At 34.3% G+C, this 18,876-nt stretch overlaps 2 protein-coding genes across 2 annotated transcripts; one reads left to right on the top strand and one right to left on the bottom strand.

Annotated features, from left to right (window-relative positions):
• The first annotated feature begins 5,716 nt into the window (after nucleotides 1-5,716).
• Nucleotides 5,717-8,222, top strand: LOC662049 (uncharacterized protein). Its single transcript, XM_968172.5, has 2 exons — nucleotides 5,717-5,910; nucleotides 6,076-8,222. The coding sequence occupies exons 1-2, from the start codon at nucleotides 5,815-5,817 to the stop codon at nucleotides 8,203-8,205; spliced, it is 2,226 nt and encodes a 741-aa protein (XP_973265.1). The 5' UTR covers nucleotides 5,717-5,814; the 3' UTR covers nucleotides 8,206-8,222.
• Nucleotides 8,223-8,311: 89 nt separating this feature from the next.
• On the bottom strand, nucleotides 8,312-18,566 carry LOC662085 (protein abrupt). Its single transcript, XM_968206.4, has 5 exons — nucleotides 17,901-18,566; nucleotides 17,021-17,354; nucleotides 16,809-16,977; nucleotides 16,405-16,762; nucleotides 8,312-9,863 (listed from the first exon to the last, which is right to left on the bottom strand). Exons 2-5 carry the CDS (start codon nucleotides 17,251-17,253, stop codon nucleotides 9,553-9,555), a joined length of 1,071 nt encoding a protein of 356 aa, XP_973299.1. The 5' UTR covers nucleotides 17,254-17,354; nucleotides 17,901-18,566; the 3' UTR covers nucleotides 8,312-9,552.
• Nucleotides 18,567-18,876: the final 310 nt, after the last annotated feature.

An 18,876-nucleotide genomic window follows, 5' to 3' on the forward strand; every position in this document is an offset into this window, starting at 1 on the left:
GAATATTATTTATAAAAATTATCACTTGTTTTTTTAAATTTCATACAAAATTAAATTGCTTGTTGCATTAAATTTTTTATTACTTAATTAATTAAAATTAAATTGCTTGCAAATTTTTTGTGGGCATTGAAAATCCTTTCAAATTTATTTCGTGTTTTACACTTAACGTATTAAATAATTATTTATTGTTATGTTCGTATTATTCACACTATAATAACAATTTGTTTATTTAACTTGTTTACCGCAAACATGCCCAGCGTCTGCAGTGGACAAAAAACTACTCTTATTCCTTTATTGTCCACTGACTAATACGTAATTTTGAAAAAAGTGTTTAAATAATGATCTCCTGTTGAAAATTTACCATTTCCGGAGACAGTTGACTAAATTATTATTCCACAAAAGAAAATAAACGATTAAATCAAATCAAATTTAGAAAAAAAATCATTTTTCAACGTAATATTCTAGAATTGCGTAATAATAAACAATTAAAGACAATCTGTACCCATTTGTAAAAATAAACGGCCTCGCCTTTAAAAAAAATAGAAAAAAACTAAACCGATTTAGCGCAATTTCTGATACACGTATATCTAATTGCATAAAAATCTAGTTAAAAAAATAGGGAATTCGGAAAATTGGTAACGTGGGACATGTGCAGGCATCCCGAACTGATATAGCCAAATCGAGCCCTCACTGAATTAGGTTTTACTGATGATGCGGATAGATGGCCCTAGTGTTTTACGGGAAAAAGAAATCCTATTGGCGGATTTAAAATTTCAGATTATTGAAGAAAAACGTGGTGCCGATGCGCGGCTGACAAGTAAAAATTTCACAAACGTCACAAATTTCACAAATTTGAGTTTTATGAAATTATTAGTTTGTGAAATAAATAAATACGACACAGCAATAAAATACACCTACCTTCATATCGCTTCCACGTTGGCTACCGTTTGTAGCATTAAAAAAAATAATAATAATAAAAATGAAATAAAAAAAAATGTTTATTTGCATTAAATTTTGAGCAAGCCACTTTCATTCATTGAAATTAAAGGCAAAATTTCGTGGCAATAAATTATTTGAGTGGTTTATTTTATTTATAGTTACTGTATTTAAAATGTGTCACTCAAAATATCACTTTTCAATACCGCATTTAAAGATTTTAATTGCAATTTAGTTTTATGAAATTATTGTTTTTTTGAAATAAATAAATACGACACAGCAATAAAATACACCTACCTTCATATCGCTTCCACGTTGGCTACCGTTTGTAGCATTAAAAAAAATAATAATAATAAAAATGAAATAAAAAAAAAATGTTTATTTGCATTAAATTTTGAGCAAGCCACTTTCATTCATTGAAATTAAAGGCAAAACTACGTGGCAATAAATTATTTGAGTGGTTTATTTTATTTATAGTTACTGTATTTAAAATGTGTCACTCAAAATATCACTTTTCAATACCACATTTAAAGATTTTAATTGCAATTAAGTTTTATGAAATTATTGTTTTTTTGAAATAAATAAATACGACACAGCAATAAAATACACCTACCTTTATATCGCTTCCACGTTGGCTACCGTTTGTAGCATTAAAAAAAATAATAATAAAAATGAAACCAAAAAAAATGTTTATTTGCATTAAATTTTGAGCAAGCCACTTTCATTCATTGAAATTAAAGGCAAAACTACGTGGCAATAAATTATTTGAGTGGTTTATTTTATTTATAGTTACTGTATTTAAAATGTGTCACTCAAAATATCACTTTTCAATACCACATTTAAAGATTTTAATTGCAATTAAGTTTTATGAAATTATTGTTTTTTTGAAATAAATAAATACGACACAGCAATAAAATACACCTACCTTCATATCGCTTCCACGTTGGCTACCGTTTGTAGCATTAAAAAAAATTAAAAACAACACCAATAAAAAATCTTTATTTGCATGAAAATTACAACAAGCAACGTTTGTCAATATTAAACAAAATAAAAAATACACAATACGTTTCAATTTGTGGCAATAAAAATTCTAATCAAATTCAATACCTCAGTAAATAAATGCACTTACCTTCATATCGCTTCCACGTTGGCTACCGTTTGTAGCATTAAAAAAATAATAATAATATAAATGAAATAAAAAAAAAATGTTTATTTGCATTAAATTTTGAGCAAGCCACTTTCATTCATTGAAATTAAAGGCAAAATTTCGTGGCAATAAATTATTTGAGTGGTTTATTTTATTTATAGTTACTGTATTTAAAATGTGTCACTCAAAATATCACTTTTCAATACCGCATTTAAAGATTTTAATTGCAATTAAGTTTTATGAAATTATTGGTTTTTTGAAATAAATAAATACGACACAGCAATAAAATACACCTACCTTCATATCGCTTCCACGTTGGCTACCGTTTGTAGCATTAAAAAAAATTAAAAACAACACCAATAAAAAATCTTTATTTGCATGAAAATTACAACAAGCAACGTTTGTCAATATTAAACAAAATAAAAAATACACAATACGTTTCAATTTGTGGCAATAAAAATTCTAATCAAATTCAATACCTCAGTAAATAAATGCACTTACCTTCATATCGCTTCCACGTTGGCTACCGTTTGTAGCATTAAAAAAATAATAATAATAAAAATGAAATAAAAAAAAATGTTTATTTGCATTAAATTTTGAGCAAGCCACTTTCATTCATTGAAATTAAAGGCAAAATTTCGTGGCAATAAATTATTTGAGTGGTTTATTTTATTTATAGTTACTGTATTTAAAATGTGTCACTCAAAATATCACTTTTCAATACCGCATTTAAAGATTTTAATTGCAATTAAGTTTTATGAAATTATTGGTTTGTGAAATAAATAAATACGACATAGCAATAAAATACACCTACCTTCATATCGCTTCCACGTTGGCTACCGTTTGTAGCATTAAAAAAATAATAATAATATAAATGAAATAAAAAAAAAATGTTTATTTGCATTAAATTTTGAGCAAGCCACTTTCATTCATTGAAATTAAAGGCAAAATTTCGTGGCAATAAATTATTTGAGTGGTTTATTTTATTTATAGTTACTGTATTTAAAATGTGTCACTCAAAATATCACTTTTCAATACCGCATTTAAAGATTTTAATTGCAATTAAGTTTTATGAAATTATTGGTTTTTTGAAATAAATAAATACGACACAGCAATAAAATACACCTACCTTCATATCGCTTCCACGTTGGCTACCGTTTGTAGCATTAAAAAAAATTAAAAACAACACCAATAAAAAATCTTTATTTGCATGAAAATTACAACAAGCAACGTTTGTCAATATTAAACAAAATAAAAAATACACAATACGTTTCAATTTGTGGCAATAAAAATTCTAATCAAATTCAATACCTCAGTAAATAAATGCACTTACCTTCATATCGCTTCCACGTTGGCTACCGTTTGTAGCATTAAAAAAAATAGTAATAATAAAAATGAAATAAAAAAAATATTTTTATTTGCATTAAATTTTGAGCAAGCCACTTTCATTCATTGAAATTAAAGGCAAAATTACGTGGCAATAAATTATTTTAGTGTTTTATTTTATTTATAGTTACTGTATTTAAAATGTGTCACTCAAAATATCACTATTCAACACCGAATTTAAAGATTTTAATTGCAATTAAGTTTTATGAAATTATTGGTTTGTGAAATAAATAAATACGACATAGCAATAAAATACACCTACCTTCATATCGCTTCCACGTTGGCTACCGTTTGTAGCATTAAAAAAAATAATAATAAAAATGAAACCAAAAAAAAATGTTTATTTGCATTAAATTTTGAGCAAGCCACTTTCATTCATTGAAATTAAAGACAAAATTATTACGTGGCAATTAATTATTTGAGTGTTTGATTATAATTTTATTTACTGTATTTAAAATGTGTCACTCAAACGCGATCACTAGTCACCGAATTGAAAATTTAAACCGGAAAATTTAGATTTGCTTGAGCACACGTCCGTTCGCGACAACGGCAAGTAACAAACTGAATAAATTGAAAGAAACCGCACAATACACAATAATTTAAATAAACCGACCAGACTCACCTCGCCTGGCCTTGCCTCCTGCTTCCCGCTCATGATCTGACCCGTGCCATTGCTCGCTGTCGACTGAAGCGCTCTCGCCGCCTGCGCCGCACACCTAACCTCGGGACACGTCACGGATGTGACGTCACTACGTCTAAAACAGGTCATTACCAGAAATATTCAGTGGAAAAATTCGTCAAATTTAGAAACATTCATACACAGAATTATTTAAAATAGAACAGCATTGATCTAAAAAAATTAATTATGACAAATGTATTTGCCTATAAACGTCTAAAATTATAAAAGTTTCGCATGCAGTCAATGGAAAAATAAAAATGCATGTTTTTATTTAAACAGAAACTGGCAATGTGAAATTTTGGTGCGAAAATTAGTGGTATCGCAATGCGTATAGCCACATTGTTTGTTTGTTTCGTTTTGTTGAAAATTCGGTAGGTTCCAAAAGTAGGGTTATGTTGTCACCCGAAAATGACAAAATTTACACTTTTATGAATTTTGTCTCCATCTCTGCCCTTTCAGAGCGTTATGATAGGATATTTAGGGTCGAAATCTCTACCTTTATTATGTGCTATTGCCAGATAAGGACAAAAGTTCAGAAAGTAGGGTTAGGGTGTATTATGCTCTCTTCTGAAGTGTTAAATTTTAACTTTAATGTTTTTTGTGTGCTTTCCTGCTCTTCTAGAGCGCTATTAATTATTATTGAACATGTTTAAGGACAGACAAATCTACCTTGAGTCAACGACATAAATTTCAGTGAGATTTATTGAAAAATGCACTTCTCGTGTCAACCTTTTCATGAAAAAGGGTGTTTAAACGTTTATAAAGGGTATGTTAACGTGTGTTGTTAACTTTACCACGTAATAAAACATAAAGTATAACTTGGTAATTTTTTACTTTAACTACTTCTGGATTTTCAAGCTGAAACTTACACCAAACGATTCCTCTGAGTGCCCTGATGACCGTACACTATGAATTTTCTTATGCAAATTGAAAATAACATTAGAAAAATAATTTTTATTTTCACTCACTTTTTACTTGAATCGCCATTTTTGTTGATTTTAATTTGAGTTTATTTTTTATAATATCACGTTAATTTTTATTATTATAGTGGATCAAAGTGTCGTCTTTAGGTTAGACTATTGCCTACTATCGGTTAGGAACAACATGATCTCCAAAAATATAACGTAGTAATGAGCTCCAGAAGGTTTACGTAGATAGGTGCGTTTATCCCAAAAGTGAGTTTTTTGAGATCGAACCGCAAGTGAGTCACACTGCGAGGAGACTCCCATAGACAGAAGTTGCAAACATAAGGTGCCAGACCTATGTCTTTATCATCGATTCGGTGACGACTATTAGTTTCGTAAACTTAATGGATTTAATAAATATCTTTAACATTAAATGTGATCGTGTCATGTTGGGTAAAATTCTTCCATCTGTGCTGTCTGTGCATCCACCTTTTCAAATACAATTAAGAAATTTTCATAATAATTGTATTTGATAAGGTATTGGCATCATTTTGACGTGAGCAAAAATTAAAAAAATATAAAGTAATCGGAATTATTTTAAATTCGCGCCATTTTTAGTACGTGATGATGCGGCTAGATGGCTTCAGCTAGGAATTCATTGCCAACCATTATGTTCCGCTTCTATAAAAGTGTTATTCTAGGGACATGTGGTAACTTAACCCAACTTTCTTAGCATGTGTGGCCGATAAACAAACGTAAAAATGGGCAAAAAAGAACAGTTTTTAAAACGAAAATTAGAAAAATCGGCCGAGGAAAGTGACGAGCCTGATTCTGGTGCAGAGTCTGTCGAGAATGAGGTTAGTTTAAGCGATTCCTAAATTCTCGGGGGCGCGTAAACTGTTTGAATTTAAACACGTTTTTTACTATTTTTGGCCCTAAATTTGAATGAATTGTATTAAATAATTTAAAGTTCATTGTTTTTGAGCGAAATTTCCAAAAAAAGCAAATACGGAATTTTCTAGGAGCTTTTGAATGTTGTAAATGGGGAAGACGCCGACAGCTCCGACTCCGATGGCGAAATTGAAGAAAGCGACGAAGATTTGAACGACTCCGATGATGAAATTGAAGAAAGCGATGAAGACGATTCAAACACCACCGATGAAGAAAGCGACGAAAACGAGCTGGAGAATGAAGAAAACGCCGCCGAAGACACCGCCAACCCAGCAAGAGACGAATACTCCTCGCACGACACCTCCGACGAGGAGGACATCCGCACCACCGTGGGCAACATCCCCATGAACTGGTACGACGACTTCAAACACCTGGGCTACGACTGGGACGGCAACCAGATCATCAAGCCCGAGTCGGGCGACCTCCTCGACACCTTCCTCAAGCGCATGGAAGACCCCGACTTCTGGCGCACCGTCAAAGACCCGCAAACCGGCCAAAACGTCGTCCTCTCCGACGCCGACATCGACCTCATCAAGCGCCTCAAAGCCAACCAAATCCCGGACGCCACCTTCGACGAATACGCCCCGTGGATCGAATGGTTCACGTCCGAGGTGATGAAAACACCGCTCCGGAAATTCCCCGAACACAAGCGCTCCTTCCTGCCGAGCAAAAGCGACGCCAAGAAAGTCTCCAAGCTGGTGCACGCCCTGAAGATGGGCTGGATCAAGACGCGGGCCGAGGCCGAAAAACTGCGCGCGAAGAAAGAGCCCGAGTTTTACATGTTGTGGGCCACCGATGACCAGGCCGAAGACATGAGGCGCATTCACAAACACATACCGGCACCGAAGCGCCTCCTGCCTGGCCATGCCGAGTCATATAACCCACCACCGGAGTATTTATTCGATGAAAAAGAACTCAAACAGTGGAATAAACATAAAAACGCCCCCTGGAAACGGAAATTACATTTCGTGCCACAAAAGTTCGAGTCACTGAGACACGTTCCAGCGTACCCTCGATACATAAAAGAGAGGTTTTTGCGCTGTTTGGACTTGTATTTGTGCCCCCGTGGGATTAAAATGAAACTGAACATCGAGCCTGAAGCTTTGGTGCCCAAACTCCCGAGTCCGAAAGACCTACAACCGTTCCCCACCACTCTCTCGATTGAATACAAGGGACATGGCGACATGGTCCGTACCATAAGTACCGATAAAATCGGCCAGTACCTAGTGAGCGGTTCCGATGATGGTACCATCAAATTATGGGAGGTTAATACCGGGCGTTGCCTCAAAACGATTGACACGGGGGGCGTGGTCCGTTCAGTCGAGTGGTGCCCTAACCCCGCCCTTTCCTTGATCCTTGTCGCCGCCTCCAACCGTGTCCTGCTAATCAACCCGCACCTTGGCGACACTTTGATCACTTCCAAGACGGATTCGGTCCTCGAAACCGCCCCCCAAAGCGACGCAATCGTGAGCGAACGAATCAAAACCACCGTCGAATGGTCGGAATCAATCGACCCGAAAGAGTACACTCAAGGCGTCCGAATCGCCCTCAAACACTTCAAGGAAGTGGCCCAGGTCACGTGGCACGGCAAGGGCGACTACTTCGCCACTGTGATGCCCGACGGCCTCAACCGCTCGGTTCTAATCAGTCAGATCAGCCGTCGCAGGTCGCAAATCCCCTTCACCAAGTCCAAAGGCCTAGTCCAGTGTGTTTTATTCCACCCGACCAAACCCTGCCTCTTTGTGGCCACGCAGCGACACGTCCGCATCTACGACCTGGTGAAGCAAACCTTGATGAAGAAGCTGCTGACGAACTCCAAGTGGATTTCCACCATGGCCATACACCCAGGCGGTGATAATCTTCTAGTGGGGACGTACGATCGCAAAATGTTGTGGTTTGACCTGGATTTGTCCACCAAGCCGTACCAGACCTTGAGGCTTCACGGGACGGCGGTCCGCGGGGTGGCCTTCCATAAGCGGTACCCGCTTTTCGCCTCCGGGTCCGATGATAAGAGCTTGATTGTGTGTCACGGGATGGTGTACAACGACTTGCTGAAAAATCCACTGATTGTGCCCCTGAAACGGCTGCAGGATCACGAAACGAACAACGATTTTGGCATCTTTGGGGTGCTTTTCCACCCGTTGCAACCGTGGGTGTTCTCCTCGGGGGCCGACGGGACCATCAAGTTGTATTCTAATTAATAAATTTTTACGGAAAATGTTGTGTTGTTTGGAAATGCGGGACAGGTTGAGGAGGAAGATTGCCAAGAAAATGTTCGGAAGTTGGAAGAAGACAGGTCGAGACAAGTCCCTTGTATATAATACTTGTATATTACGACAGAATACTGTATACAATGTCTAAGTCACAAGACATAAGCGTTCTATTTAACTAGAAAAATATATTATAGATGGCACTTGTACACATAATATACTTTACAGGAGGTCTTCTACGGAGAAGAATCGAAAACTGCGAAAAAATCACTATGAATCCCAAAAGAAATTTCGGAAAATCCCTAAACTAATTGTTCAAGTGAACGGCTACATATCATACACGAACCTACAACTAAAAACTCGATAAATGAGAGCCGGATACATAACGAAGTGAAGAACAAAATCAAAATCAACACAAACTGGTCTAAATCTAACAAATCACTTATCACTAGTCTTATCGATAATAATTACTGGTTTCGAGCGCGTGCACGCTCGATAAATACGATTGTTATTTCCTTTTTACAAAGATCAGAGAATCTGGCACCTAAACAGTGGTGTCTCAGTTTTTGTCTATTTTTACGACCATGAAACGGAAAACAAAACACGATAAATAAAATGAGGTGAGTGCGGTCTATGGCTTAATTACTTACTCTGTGTGTATCACTGGCATTATTATCCGTTTTGCAAGATATCGGGAACAAAATAAAAATAAAAAAATAAGCGTAATTATAATTCTTTTGTGTGTGTGTTGGTATTGCTTAGTCTCTTAAGCTGCCACTCTATCAGTCAACTGCTTTGGTTAGGGTCTTAACCTAATAAAAAATGAGATACTTTTCTTCTCTTAAATTACGATGGAAGCCTACTTTTGATTACGGTGACGTTTGCGATGGTTAAAATAAATAGATGAGAATGATTTTAAATATCACGAATGGCAGCCCTAAAAATTAAATAAAAAAAGTGATGGGCAAAATCACACGTTATACAAAATAATCATCTTTTCGGACTAGTACAGTTTTCAAATATCAGAAGGTTCTTTTGTACAATTCTAGTTCACCAATTTTCCGATTAACCTAAGTCACAACTTCCTACAATATTTTTTTCTAACCACGACAATATCTTAATATCTTAGAAGACAATTTTCCATTTTCCTTATAATTATCAATAACTGAAATTGAGTCGAATCCGTAAAAATTAACATCATTTGGCAGCAAAAAATCCCTAATCTAAGTACAGTCGAAATTAAAATACTGAACTTTGTATAAAAAAAATCATAAAAAATAAATAGATCGCGTAAAAAAGAAAGTAAAATAAAAAAAAAATGAATCAAGGGTCCGCCTCTTACTTAAGTTTTGAAACACCCAACGTTGGTAACTTGTAATGGACGATATGGTAGGGTGGGCCAACGGGACTGGTGTTACCTGGCGAATGGTACGTCTGGACAGGCATGGGCAGTCCCGTTGGGCCCGAACAAGCCCTTCCTCGCTTACGTCGAGGCAAAATACCTTTCCTCGCCATGTAAAAACGGATTGTCGATATGGGGATATTGAACTGATCACTGACCGTTTGGAAGGTTTGGCCGCGGGTTATGCACTCGGCGGCACGTCGCAGCTCCTCGTCCGAGCGCCGGATGCGCCGATTCGTCGCCGAACCTGCAGAAAATTTGCGAAAATTAATCTAATTGCTACGCATTCCAAGTTAAAATTTGGAAACTATACCACAAACGAAACTACTGTTTCGTTTTTTAGCAATATAGAAATAAATAAAAAATCAATTTAAAGCGTGAACTACAAGGTGTCTCAGCTAAGACTTTCGAGCTTAATATCTCAGTTATTTGTCAACGGATTGTTATGAAAAAATGACCTCAAGTTAAAAAATGAAATTTTAAAACACATTTCTTTTATTTAAAATTAAGCCAAATTACCGTTGGGTCATTAAACCCCGAAAAATAAATGGCTACACAAAAAATTAACCAGATCGCTCGGCTGAACCAAGAAAAAAATTAAATTTTCTTGTTAAAAACTTAATCCAAATTTTGATAGTAATTTGGGCAGTCACCTTTTCAAACAATTGATGAAGCATTTCTATGCGGCATTTTGTGTACCACTGAAAAAAACCGTCAAAAGTTTGCGCGCTGTCAGAAAAGTAAAATTGTTTTAATTTGGTGAAATTACTTTAAAAACCAACAACACTGGCTGAAATTTCTGTGTTGTTGAAAAAGGAATCAATATTCTCCTATGGAAAGTGCTGGACTTTTTGTAAAATGTTATTTATGGAATTTAAAGTTCAAAGAATCGTCAATAATTTGAAGACACAGGAAGCGTACGTGAACTAAATCTAGTGAGGACAAAACACGTCACTGGAAACGAAGCAATAGTTGGGGCTGTAATTCAAGCTTTTGAAGAGAATCTAATCAGCAGTGTACGAAACATTTCCAAAGTCCTGAATGTTTAAGTGTCTAGATTTTTCAGTTGTTGTTCAGTCTTTTAGTCCTTTTTGAGAGTAAAAGTAAAATAGGAATGACTTTCAGCGTTTGAACCCCCTGTATATTTTTCAGGTATGCACCTCAAAAAAAAAACGAAGTCGTAACAAACCAATGACTCAGACAAACCTCTGTTTCAACCGGGGAATAATTAGTTATCTCTCACAGATTATATTTTTTGTTGGTGACGTTTTATCCATATTTTTACACAATTACTGTACCGTTTAATTTGATCAGTTTGTTACTTGTTGTTGTCGCGGACGGACTTCATAAATAAAATTTAAATTCTGCGGTTAAAAGTGCGTGTTGTTCGCGGTTAGTGTGTGCTACTGGAATGGAGAAAGGGAGAAAACAATCAGGATTAAAGGGTTAGTCTGTAATTTATTTACATTTTCAAAAAATTAATTACATTAAGGGCCGGTTTAGGGATTATTTTAATTGCAATCAAATTTTAATTCGAGATTAACTTGAGATTTGTCAGTGCATTTTAAATGGCAACTTAGGCACGTTATGTCAAAAGTAAGTTAACTTTAGAGTCAAATAATGCTGAGTCAACTTAAAATAAATTAGTTTAACTATATCTTAATTCCCACCTTAGGTCTGAGTTAGAAAAGGTAAAAATTAACTCAAGAGTCAGGTTATTTCAAAGTTGGAAATATGCTTTAGTTTAATTTCGCTTTCTGTAAACCGATCCTGATCTACCTAATGTTTGTTAATTTAATGTCACATTATAATTATTTAATAATAATATAAAAATAATTTAATAATTTTATTATTTTTATTTCAGTAGGCTTGTTTAAGAAGATGATGCGATGCTACAAACTGGAATAAAGGTCAGAGATTTTTTTTACTTTATTTTTAATGTCTTGCTACAAACTGTAGCAGACGAAGATGTATTTTTTCCTATCCAAGTGAGATGTAGAAAATGGGGCGTTATTAATATCTTGCTATAAATTGTAGGGGTGCCATTAAAATAAATGCGTTGTATTTATTTTTTTTTCTATTTATTATCAGTAAATAAAGAGTTTGAAAAGTGATAGTTGTTTTTTATGTGAAAGTATTGTAGTGGAACTTATTTCGACAATATTTCTTTGTTAATTCATTCCTTTGTTCTTCATTATCAATATCCACTACATATTAAGTTGTTGAAAAAATTATTTAATGAATATTCTCGAATTAATTATCGAATATTCTACAAAATATTAAACTAATAACGAAAAACACGAAATTTGAACTCGAAATTTTAATTTTATTTAGTTTACTTGCTGTTGTCGCGAACGCAGACTATGAACTTATTAAATTAAATAAAAAAATAAAGAAAACAATGGGAGGATTGACCGAAAAATATGCCAACAAACACAAAACAATTTCATTCTCGGCACAATTTAGTTAATTTTCAACTTATTTAACTAAATTTCGAGACAAAACGTATTTAAACGCTCAGAATGTGCACATATTATCCAACTTTTATAAAGTTTCGGTTTATAAAATTTTTAAGTTCGTTCGAAAATAGAGCAATTTTGGCATTTTTTTAATTAAATGAAATTTTACTAAATCGAGTTAAAAACTCAATAAACTGGATGTAAATGCATTTATTCAGCAAATTTTTGTCAAAAATCACCGACTTGGATCGAAAATGGCACAAGAACGTGAAATTTTGTTAAAAGTAAACCAAAAAATCGCTGAATTTGGCCGAAAAATTTTTTTTCCAAGTCATCAGCCATATTTTTCAGAAGACAGTCGATTATTTTACTTAATTCCCTCAATAAATATTCAAAAAATCGTTAAATTGCATCAGAAATTGCGTCATTTTTGTGTTAAGATACAAATTTTAAATAAAAACTCCGGTTTTTTCTTAAAAATTATATTACACAAAATTGCGTTTCGAGCTGTAAAACGTGGCAAAAATTAATGGTATTTTCTATTCAACTTAATACATCGCAAACTAAATTTTTTGAAACCTTGATCGCTTTCCTCGTATTTTAATTAAATATAAATATTGATAAGTGTTTAAAAATAACTGTGAACTGTTTAACAATTATTATTAAGTAACGTAAGTATTATATATTATAATGATGGAAATTACGTCCGCATGCAAAATTTCAGCTGATTCAGATAACAATAATCCTCTGACTCGCGTATTTATTTTTTTTTCTATTTATTATCAGTAAATAAAGAGTTTGAAAAGTGATAGTTGTTTTTTATGTGAAAGTATTGTAGCGGAACTTATTACGACAATATTTCTTTGTTAATTCATTCCTTTGTTCTTCATTATCATTATCCACTACATATTAAGTTGTTGAAAAAATTATTTAATGAATATTCTCGAATTAATTATCGAATATTCTACAAAATATTAAACTAATAACGAAAAACACGAAATTTGAACTCGAAATTTTAATTTTATTTAGTTTACTTGCTGTTGTCGCGAACGCAGACTATGAACTTATTAAATTAAATAAAAAATAAAGAAAATATTGGGAGGATTGGCTGAAAAATATGCCAACAGACCCAAAACAATTTCATTCTCGGCCCAATTTAGTTAATTTTCAACACGGTTTAACTAAATTTCGAGACAAAACGTATTTAAATGCTCAGAATGTGCACATATTATCCAATTTTTATAAATTTTCGGTTTATAAAATCTCAAAGTTCGTTGGAAAATAGAGCAATTTTGGCATTTTTTAAGCACGTAATTAAATGAAATTTTACTAAATCGAATTAAAAACTCAATAAACTGGATGTAAATGCATTTATTCAGCAAATTTTTGTCAAAAATCACCGACTTGGATCGAAAATGGCACAAGAACGTGAAATTTCGTAAAAGTAAACCAAAAAATCGCTGAATTTGGTCGAAAAAAATTTTTTCCAAGTCATCAGCCATATTTTTCAGAAGACAGTCGATTATTTTACTTAATTCCCTCAATAAATATTCAAAAAATCGTTAAATTCGGTTAAAATCGTTAAAAACTCCGGTTTTTTCTTAAAAATTATATTACACAAAATTGCGTTTCGAGCTGTAAAACGTGGCAAAAATTAATGGTATTTTCTATTCAACTTAATACATCGCAAACTAAGTTTTTTGAAACCTTGATCGCTTTCCTCGTATTTTAATTAAATATAAATATTGATAAGTGTTTAAAAATAATTGTGAATTGTTTAACAATTATTATTAAGTAACGTAAGTATTATATATTATAATGATGGAAATTACGTCCGCATGCAAAATTTCAGCTGATTCAGATAACAATAATCCTCTGACTCGCGTATTTATTTTTTTTTCTATTTATTATCAGTAAATAAAGAGTTTGAAAAGTGATAGTTGTTTTTTATGTGAAAGTATTGTAGCGGAACTTATTACGACAATATTTCTTTGTTAATTCATTCCTTTGTTCTTCATTATCATTATCCACTACATATTAAGTTGTTGAAAAAATTATTTAATGAATATTCTCGAATTAATTATCGAATATTCTACAAAATATTAAACTAATAACGAAAAACACGAAATTTGAACTCGAAATTTTAATTTTATTTAGTTTACTTGCTGTTGTCGCGAACGCAGACTATGAACTTATTAAATTAAATAAAAAATAAAGAAAATATTGGGAGGATTGGCTGAAAAATATGCCAACAGACCCAAAACAATTTCATTCTCGGCCCAATTTAGTTAATTTTCAACACGGTTTAACTAAATTTCGAGACAAAACGTATTTAAATGCTCAGAATGTGCACATATTATCCAATTTTTATAAATTTTCGGTTTATAAAATCTCAAAGTTCGTTGGAAAATAGAGCAATTTTGGCATTTTTTAAGCACGTAATTAAATGAAATTTTACTAAATCGAATTAAAAACTCAATAAACTGGATGTAAATGCATTTATTCAGCAAATTTTTGTCAAAAATCACCGACTTGGATCGAAAATGGCACAAGAACGTGAAATTTCGTAAAAGTAAACCAAAAAATCGCTGAATTTGGTCGAAAAAAATTTTTTCCAAGTCATCAGCCATATTTTTCAGAAGACAGTCGATTATTTTACTTAATTCCCTCAATAAATATTCAAAAAATCGTTAAATTCGGTTAAAATCGTTAAAAACTCCGGTTTTTTCTTAAAAATTATATTACACAAAATTGCGTTTCGAGCTGTAAAACGTGGCAAAAATTAATGGTATTTTCTATTCAACTTAATACATCGCAAACTAAATTTTTTGAAACCTTGATCGCTTTCCTCGTATTTTAATTAAATATAAATATTGATAAGTGTTTAAAAATAATTGTGAATTGTTTAACAATTATTATTAAGTAACGTAAGTATTATATATTATAATGATGGAAATTACGTCCGCATGCAAAATTTCAGCTGATTCAGATAACAATAATCCTCTGACTCGCGTATTTTTTTTTTCTATTTATTATCAGTAAATAAAGAGTTTGAAAAGTGATAGTTGTTTTTTATGTGAAAGTATTGTAGCGGAACTTATTACGACAATATTTCTTTGTTAATTCATTCCTTTGTTCTTCATTATCATTATCCACTACATATTAAGTTGTTGAAAAAATTATTTAATGAATATTCTCGAATTAATTAACGAATATTCTACAAAATGTTACACTAATAATGAAAAAACACGAAATTTGAACTCGAAACTTTAATTTTATTTAGTTTACTTGCTGTTGTCGCGAACGCAGACTATGAACTTATTAAATTAAATAAAAAATAAAGAAAATATTGGGAGGATTGGCTGAAAAATATGCCAACAGACCCAAAACAATTTCATTCTCAGCCCAATTTAGTTAATTTTCAACTCGGTTTAATTAAATTTCGAGACAAAACGTATTTAAATGCTCGGAATGTGCACATATTATCCAATTTTTATAAATTTTCGGTTTATAAAATCTCAAAGTTCGTTGGAAAATAGAGCAATTTTGGCATTTTTTTTAATTAAATGAAATTTTACTAAATCGAGTTAAAAACTCAATAAACTGGATGTAAATGCATTTATTCAGCAAATTTTCGTCAAAAATCACCGACTTGGATCGAAAATGGCACAAGAACGTGAAATTTCGTTAAAAGTAAACCAAAAAATCGCTGAATTTGGTCGAAAAATTTTTTTTTCCAAGTCATCAGCCATATTTTTCAGAAGACAGTCGATTATTTTACTTAATTCCCTCAATAAGTATTCAAAAAATAGTTAAATTGCATCAGAAATTGCGTCACTTTTGTGTTAAGATACAAATTTTAAATAAAAACTCCGGTTTTTTCTTAAAAATTATATTACACAAAATTGCGTTTCGAGCTGTAAAACGTGGCAAAAATTAATGGTATTTTCTATTCAACTTAATACATCGCAAACTAAATTTTTTGAAACCTTGATCGCTTTCCTCGTATTTTAATTAAATATAAATATTGATAAGTGTTTAAAAATAATTGTGAATTGTTTAACAATTATTATTAAGTAACGTAAGTATTATATATTATAATGACGGAAATTACGTCCGCATGCAAAATTTCAGCTGATTCAGATAACAATAATCCTCTGACTCGCACAATATAAAACAGGCAGACAAAAAATAAGTTAAATAAAAGCTCGAATAGAAAGGCATAGTTATGAAATTAAATAATTCCACAATAGAACTTAGAACCGGTCCATTGTATCTGTTTACTTACGTTTGAAGGGCTAATAAATAAACTAAATAAATTAAAACTACCTGGACTGCCATCGTACTGGCAGGAGACGTTGGCGATGGCAAACTCGGGCGTTTTGTTGAGATCATTCGTGTTAATCGCGACGTCTTCTTCGAGAAACTCCGTATCCATGAGATCGCTCTCGCCCTCATAATACGAATCGTTATCCACTTCCTCCTTCAATTCATGTTCCGGGAAAACAATTCTTTGGATGTTTGAAGGCGTGACTCTGGCGTTAGCTTTGCTTTGGACCCCGTCGTTCGAATCGCACTCGGACGACGACGGATTATTTTCCGAACTTTCGATTTTATCCTCTTTTTTAACTTCGGCCGGTTTGGCCATTTCGTGGTTCTTATCTACGTTATTGAGGACCGGTTTTGACTAAAAAAAATCAATCAATCAAGCGAAAAACCCAACAAATCCCTACTTGTGGCTTGAGGGCCCCCAACTGTTGCTGGCTTAACAACTGATCAGACCCACATAAGCCCCGGATTTGCAAGGCCTCTGCGCTTTTCAACAATGAAGGTAAATCGTCCTGAGTTACGTTCACTTCGCCTTTGTACATAAAGTCGACCAGTGACTGCATCTCCTGAAACCTGGACGCGAAATAAGCGCGGTTTTGCCACTTTCGGCACTTACTTCATATCTTTCATGAAAATAATGGGGTGCTGGCAAGGATTGTCTAGGAGAAGTTTCTCGAAATACGTGGAGCACGCTGACAGGACCACCTTGTGGCACTTCAGCATCTCATTCTCGCAGGCCAACGTAACGTCGACGAAATGCTCGGAATTGAGCAGCTTCGGGAAGGCGTTTTGCAAATTCGACTGGTAGCTGTTCCAGCGAACGCAGAATTGTTGCGGAGGCGTCACCATTTTCGTACTACTTGTGACGGCTTCACTCGAGACTCATTAGAGCAAGGGGGCGGTGTATATTCCTCCAAAAATAGTAATTTCAATGTACAATCGTCCAAAACCTGCAACAATTCGAAAAAACTCACTCACCGCCATTTTGTTTAAATAAACACCAAGAGCGCCAACCGCGTTGTTTACAACAAAAAAACCACCAGACTGGTACAAAAAACGGGGCCCGCCGGTCTCGGCATGTGGCCCCGGGAATTTCGCGTCCTTGTCGCACTCGCGAATTTCCCACGTGCGGGAAATTCAGCAAATTCCAGACAAACATAACCTAGCCATAGTGAGTTCGAGAAAATGCAAAGCACACTTGAACATAAGGGTTGAATTTTCAATTTTCGGAAAAAAATTAATCCGGCCGTTCGATTATTAATTGCGATTAATTGGCGTAATTACTGTCGAAATTGTTAAAATCACTGGTTTTGGGGGTGCATTTGGTGGTAGAAGGCGTCCGATTGAAATAAACATTACATAAAAAGCAAGCTGCGCCATATTGGCTAACCCCTAAATAATAGCTATGAAAAAATGTACAACAAAAACAATATTTATGGCAATAACGATGTGCTAATGTGCGAATCGAAGTCTCTGGGGCCTTGGGAGCCACTTACCCTTGCTTTAAGACCGGTATTTAAGCGCCAGCACTGAGAAAAATGCGTAAAAAATCGATAAAAACTTTTAATGCAAAATGTTCACTTAAATAATTATATTGCTTGTAAGGCCCAATCACCGACTTGAGTCGCCGACGACGGTGTCGCCGAAGACGCACGTTAGAAGCATGTAAGGAGTGCGACGTACGTCCGTGCTTGCACCGGCGCACTACAATATTTACTTTCCGAGATCCAGGGGGTGTACTATTCAATTTTAAAATATAAACAAGCAGGCCGTGGACGCGCTTTTCCGCCCCAAAACCCGCACGAATCGCCGCAAAAACGCAAAAGCCGCCCCCGGGACGCGCACTAGCACCCACTTTCACCCTCGGGAACCGCCACAAAACCGAAAACGTGCAACAATTCTAAATATAATATTTATATATAGACCCCCGCCATTTGCAATTTTGCCGGCTTGGTACACTCGCGGCAAACAACGCGCGGGAATTTCTCACTAATTCACGCGACAAGGGGGCACACGACGCCACGAACGCCACCATAAACATCACGCGACGCCGCAACTGACGTCGGGACGCTTTCCAATCGCGAAAAAACTAAATACGGGGTGAACCACAATTGACAGTTGGGGGGACGGGACTGTACTGTAAACAATTGAACGGGAGATGTAAGGGCGGCAACTCCAAATTTACATAAATTCAGGAGATGCGTCATGAAATTGTTAAATGCGTCACGCGTCGCGACGCCACAAGACGCCCAATTATTTATTTAGACGCCGACAAGAAACGGGCAACGGCGCCCCCGGCCCGACTTGACTCGTGTCAAAATTAACGATAATTTTTATTTAATAAATTATAAAGGCAAGTCGGGTCATAATGTTGTGCCAGTCGCTGGTAATTATTGTTTAAATTATTCAAATTAAACGAAAAATTAAAAATCGATTCAGGGCCGCCAACATAACTACAAAAAATCCCCGCTT

Source organism: Tribolium castaneum, chromosome 8, assembly GCF_031307605.1.
Source record: "Tribolium castaneum strain GA2 chromosome 8, icTriCast1.1, whole genome shotgun sequence".
In the NCBI taxonomy this organism is placed as follows: Eukaryota; Metazoa; Arthropoda; class Insecta; order Coleoptera; family Tenebrionidae; genus Tribolium; species Tribolium castaneum.

Excerpts from the sequence above, each read along its gene's own strand:
- LOC662049 (XM_968172.5), top strand. The coding sequence starts at position 5,815 with ATGGGCAAAAAAGAACAGTTTTTAAAACGAAAATTAGAAAAATCGGCC. Across the intron at positions 5,911-6,075 it reads CAGAGTCTGTCGAGAATGAG|GAGCTTTTGAATGTTGTAAA; the intron begins GTTAGTTTAAGC and ends GGAATTTTCTAG.
- LOC662085 (XM_968206.4), bottom strand. The coding sequence starts at position 17,253 with ATGGTGACGCCTCCGCAACAATTCTGCGTTCGCTGGAACAGCTACCAG. Across the intron at positions 16,763-16,808 it reads TGGGGGCCCTCAAGCCACAA|TCAAAACCGGTCCTCAATAA; the intron begins GTAGGGATTTGT and ends GATTTTTTTTAG. Across the intron at positions 9,864-16,404 it reads CCAGTACGATGGCAGTCCAG|GTTCGGCGACGAATCGGCGC; the intron begins GTAGTTTTAATT and ends AATTTTCTGCAG.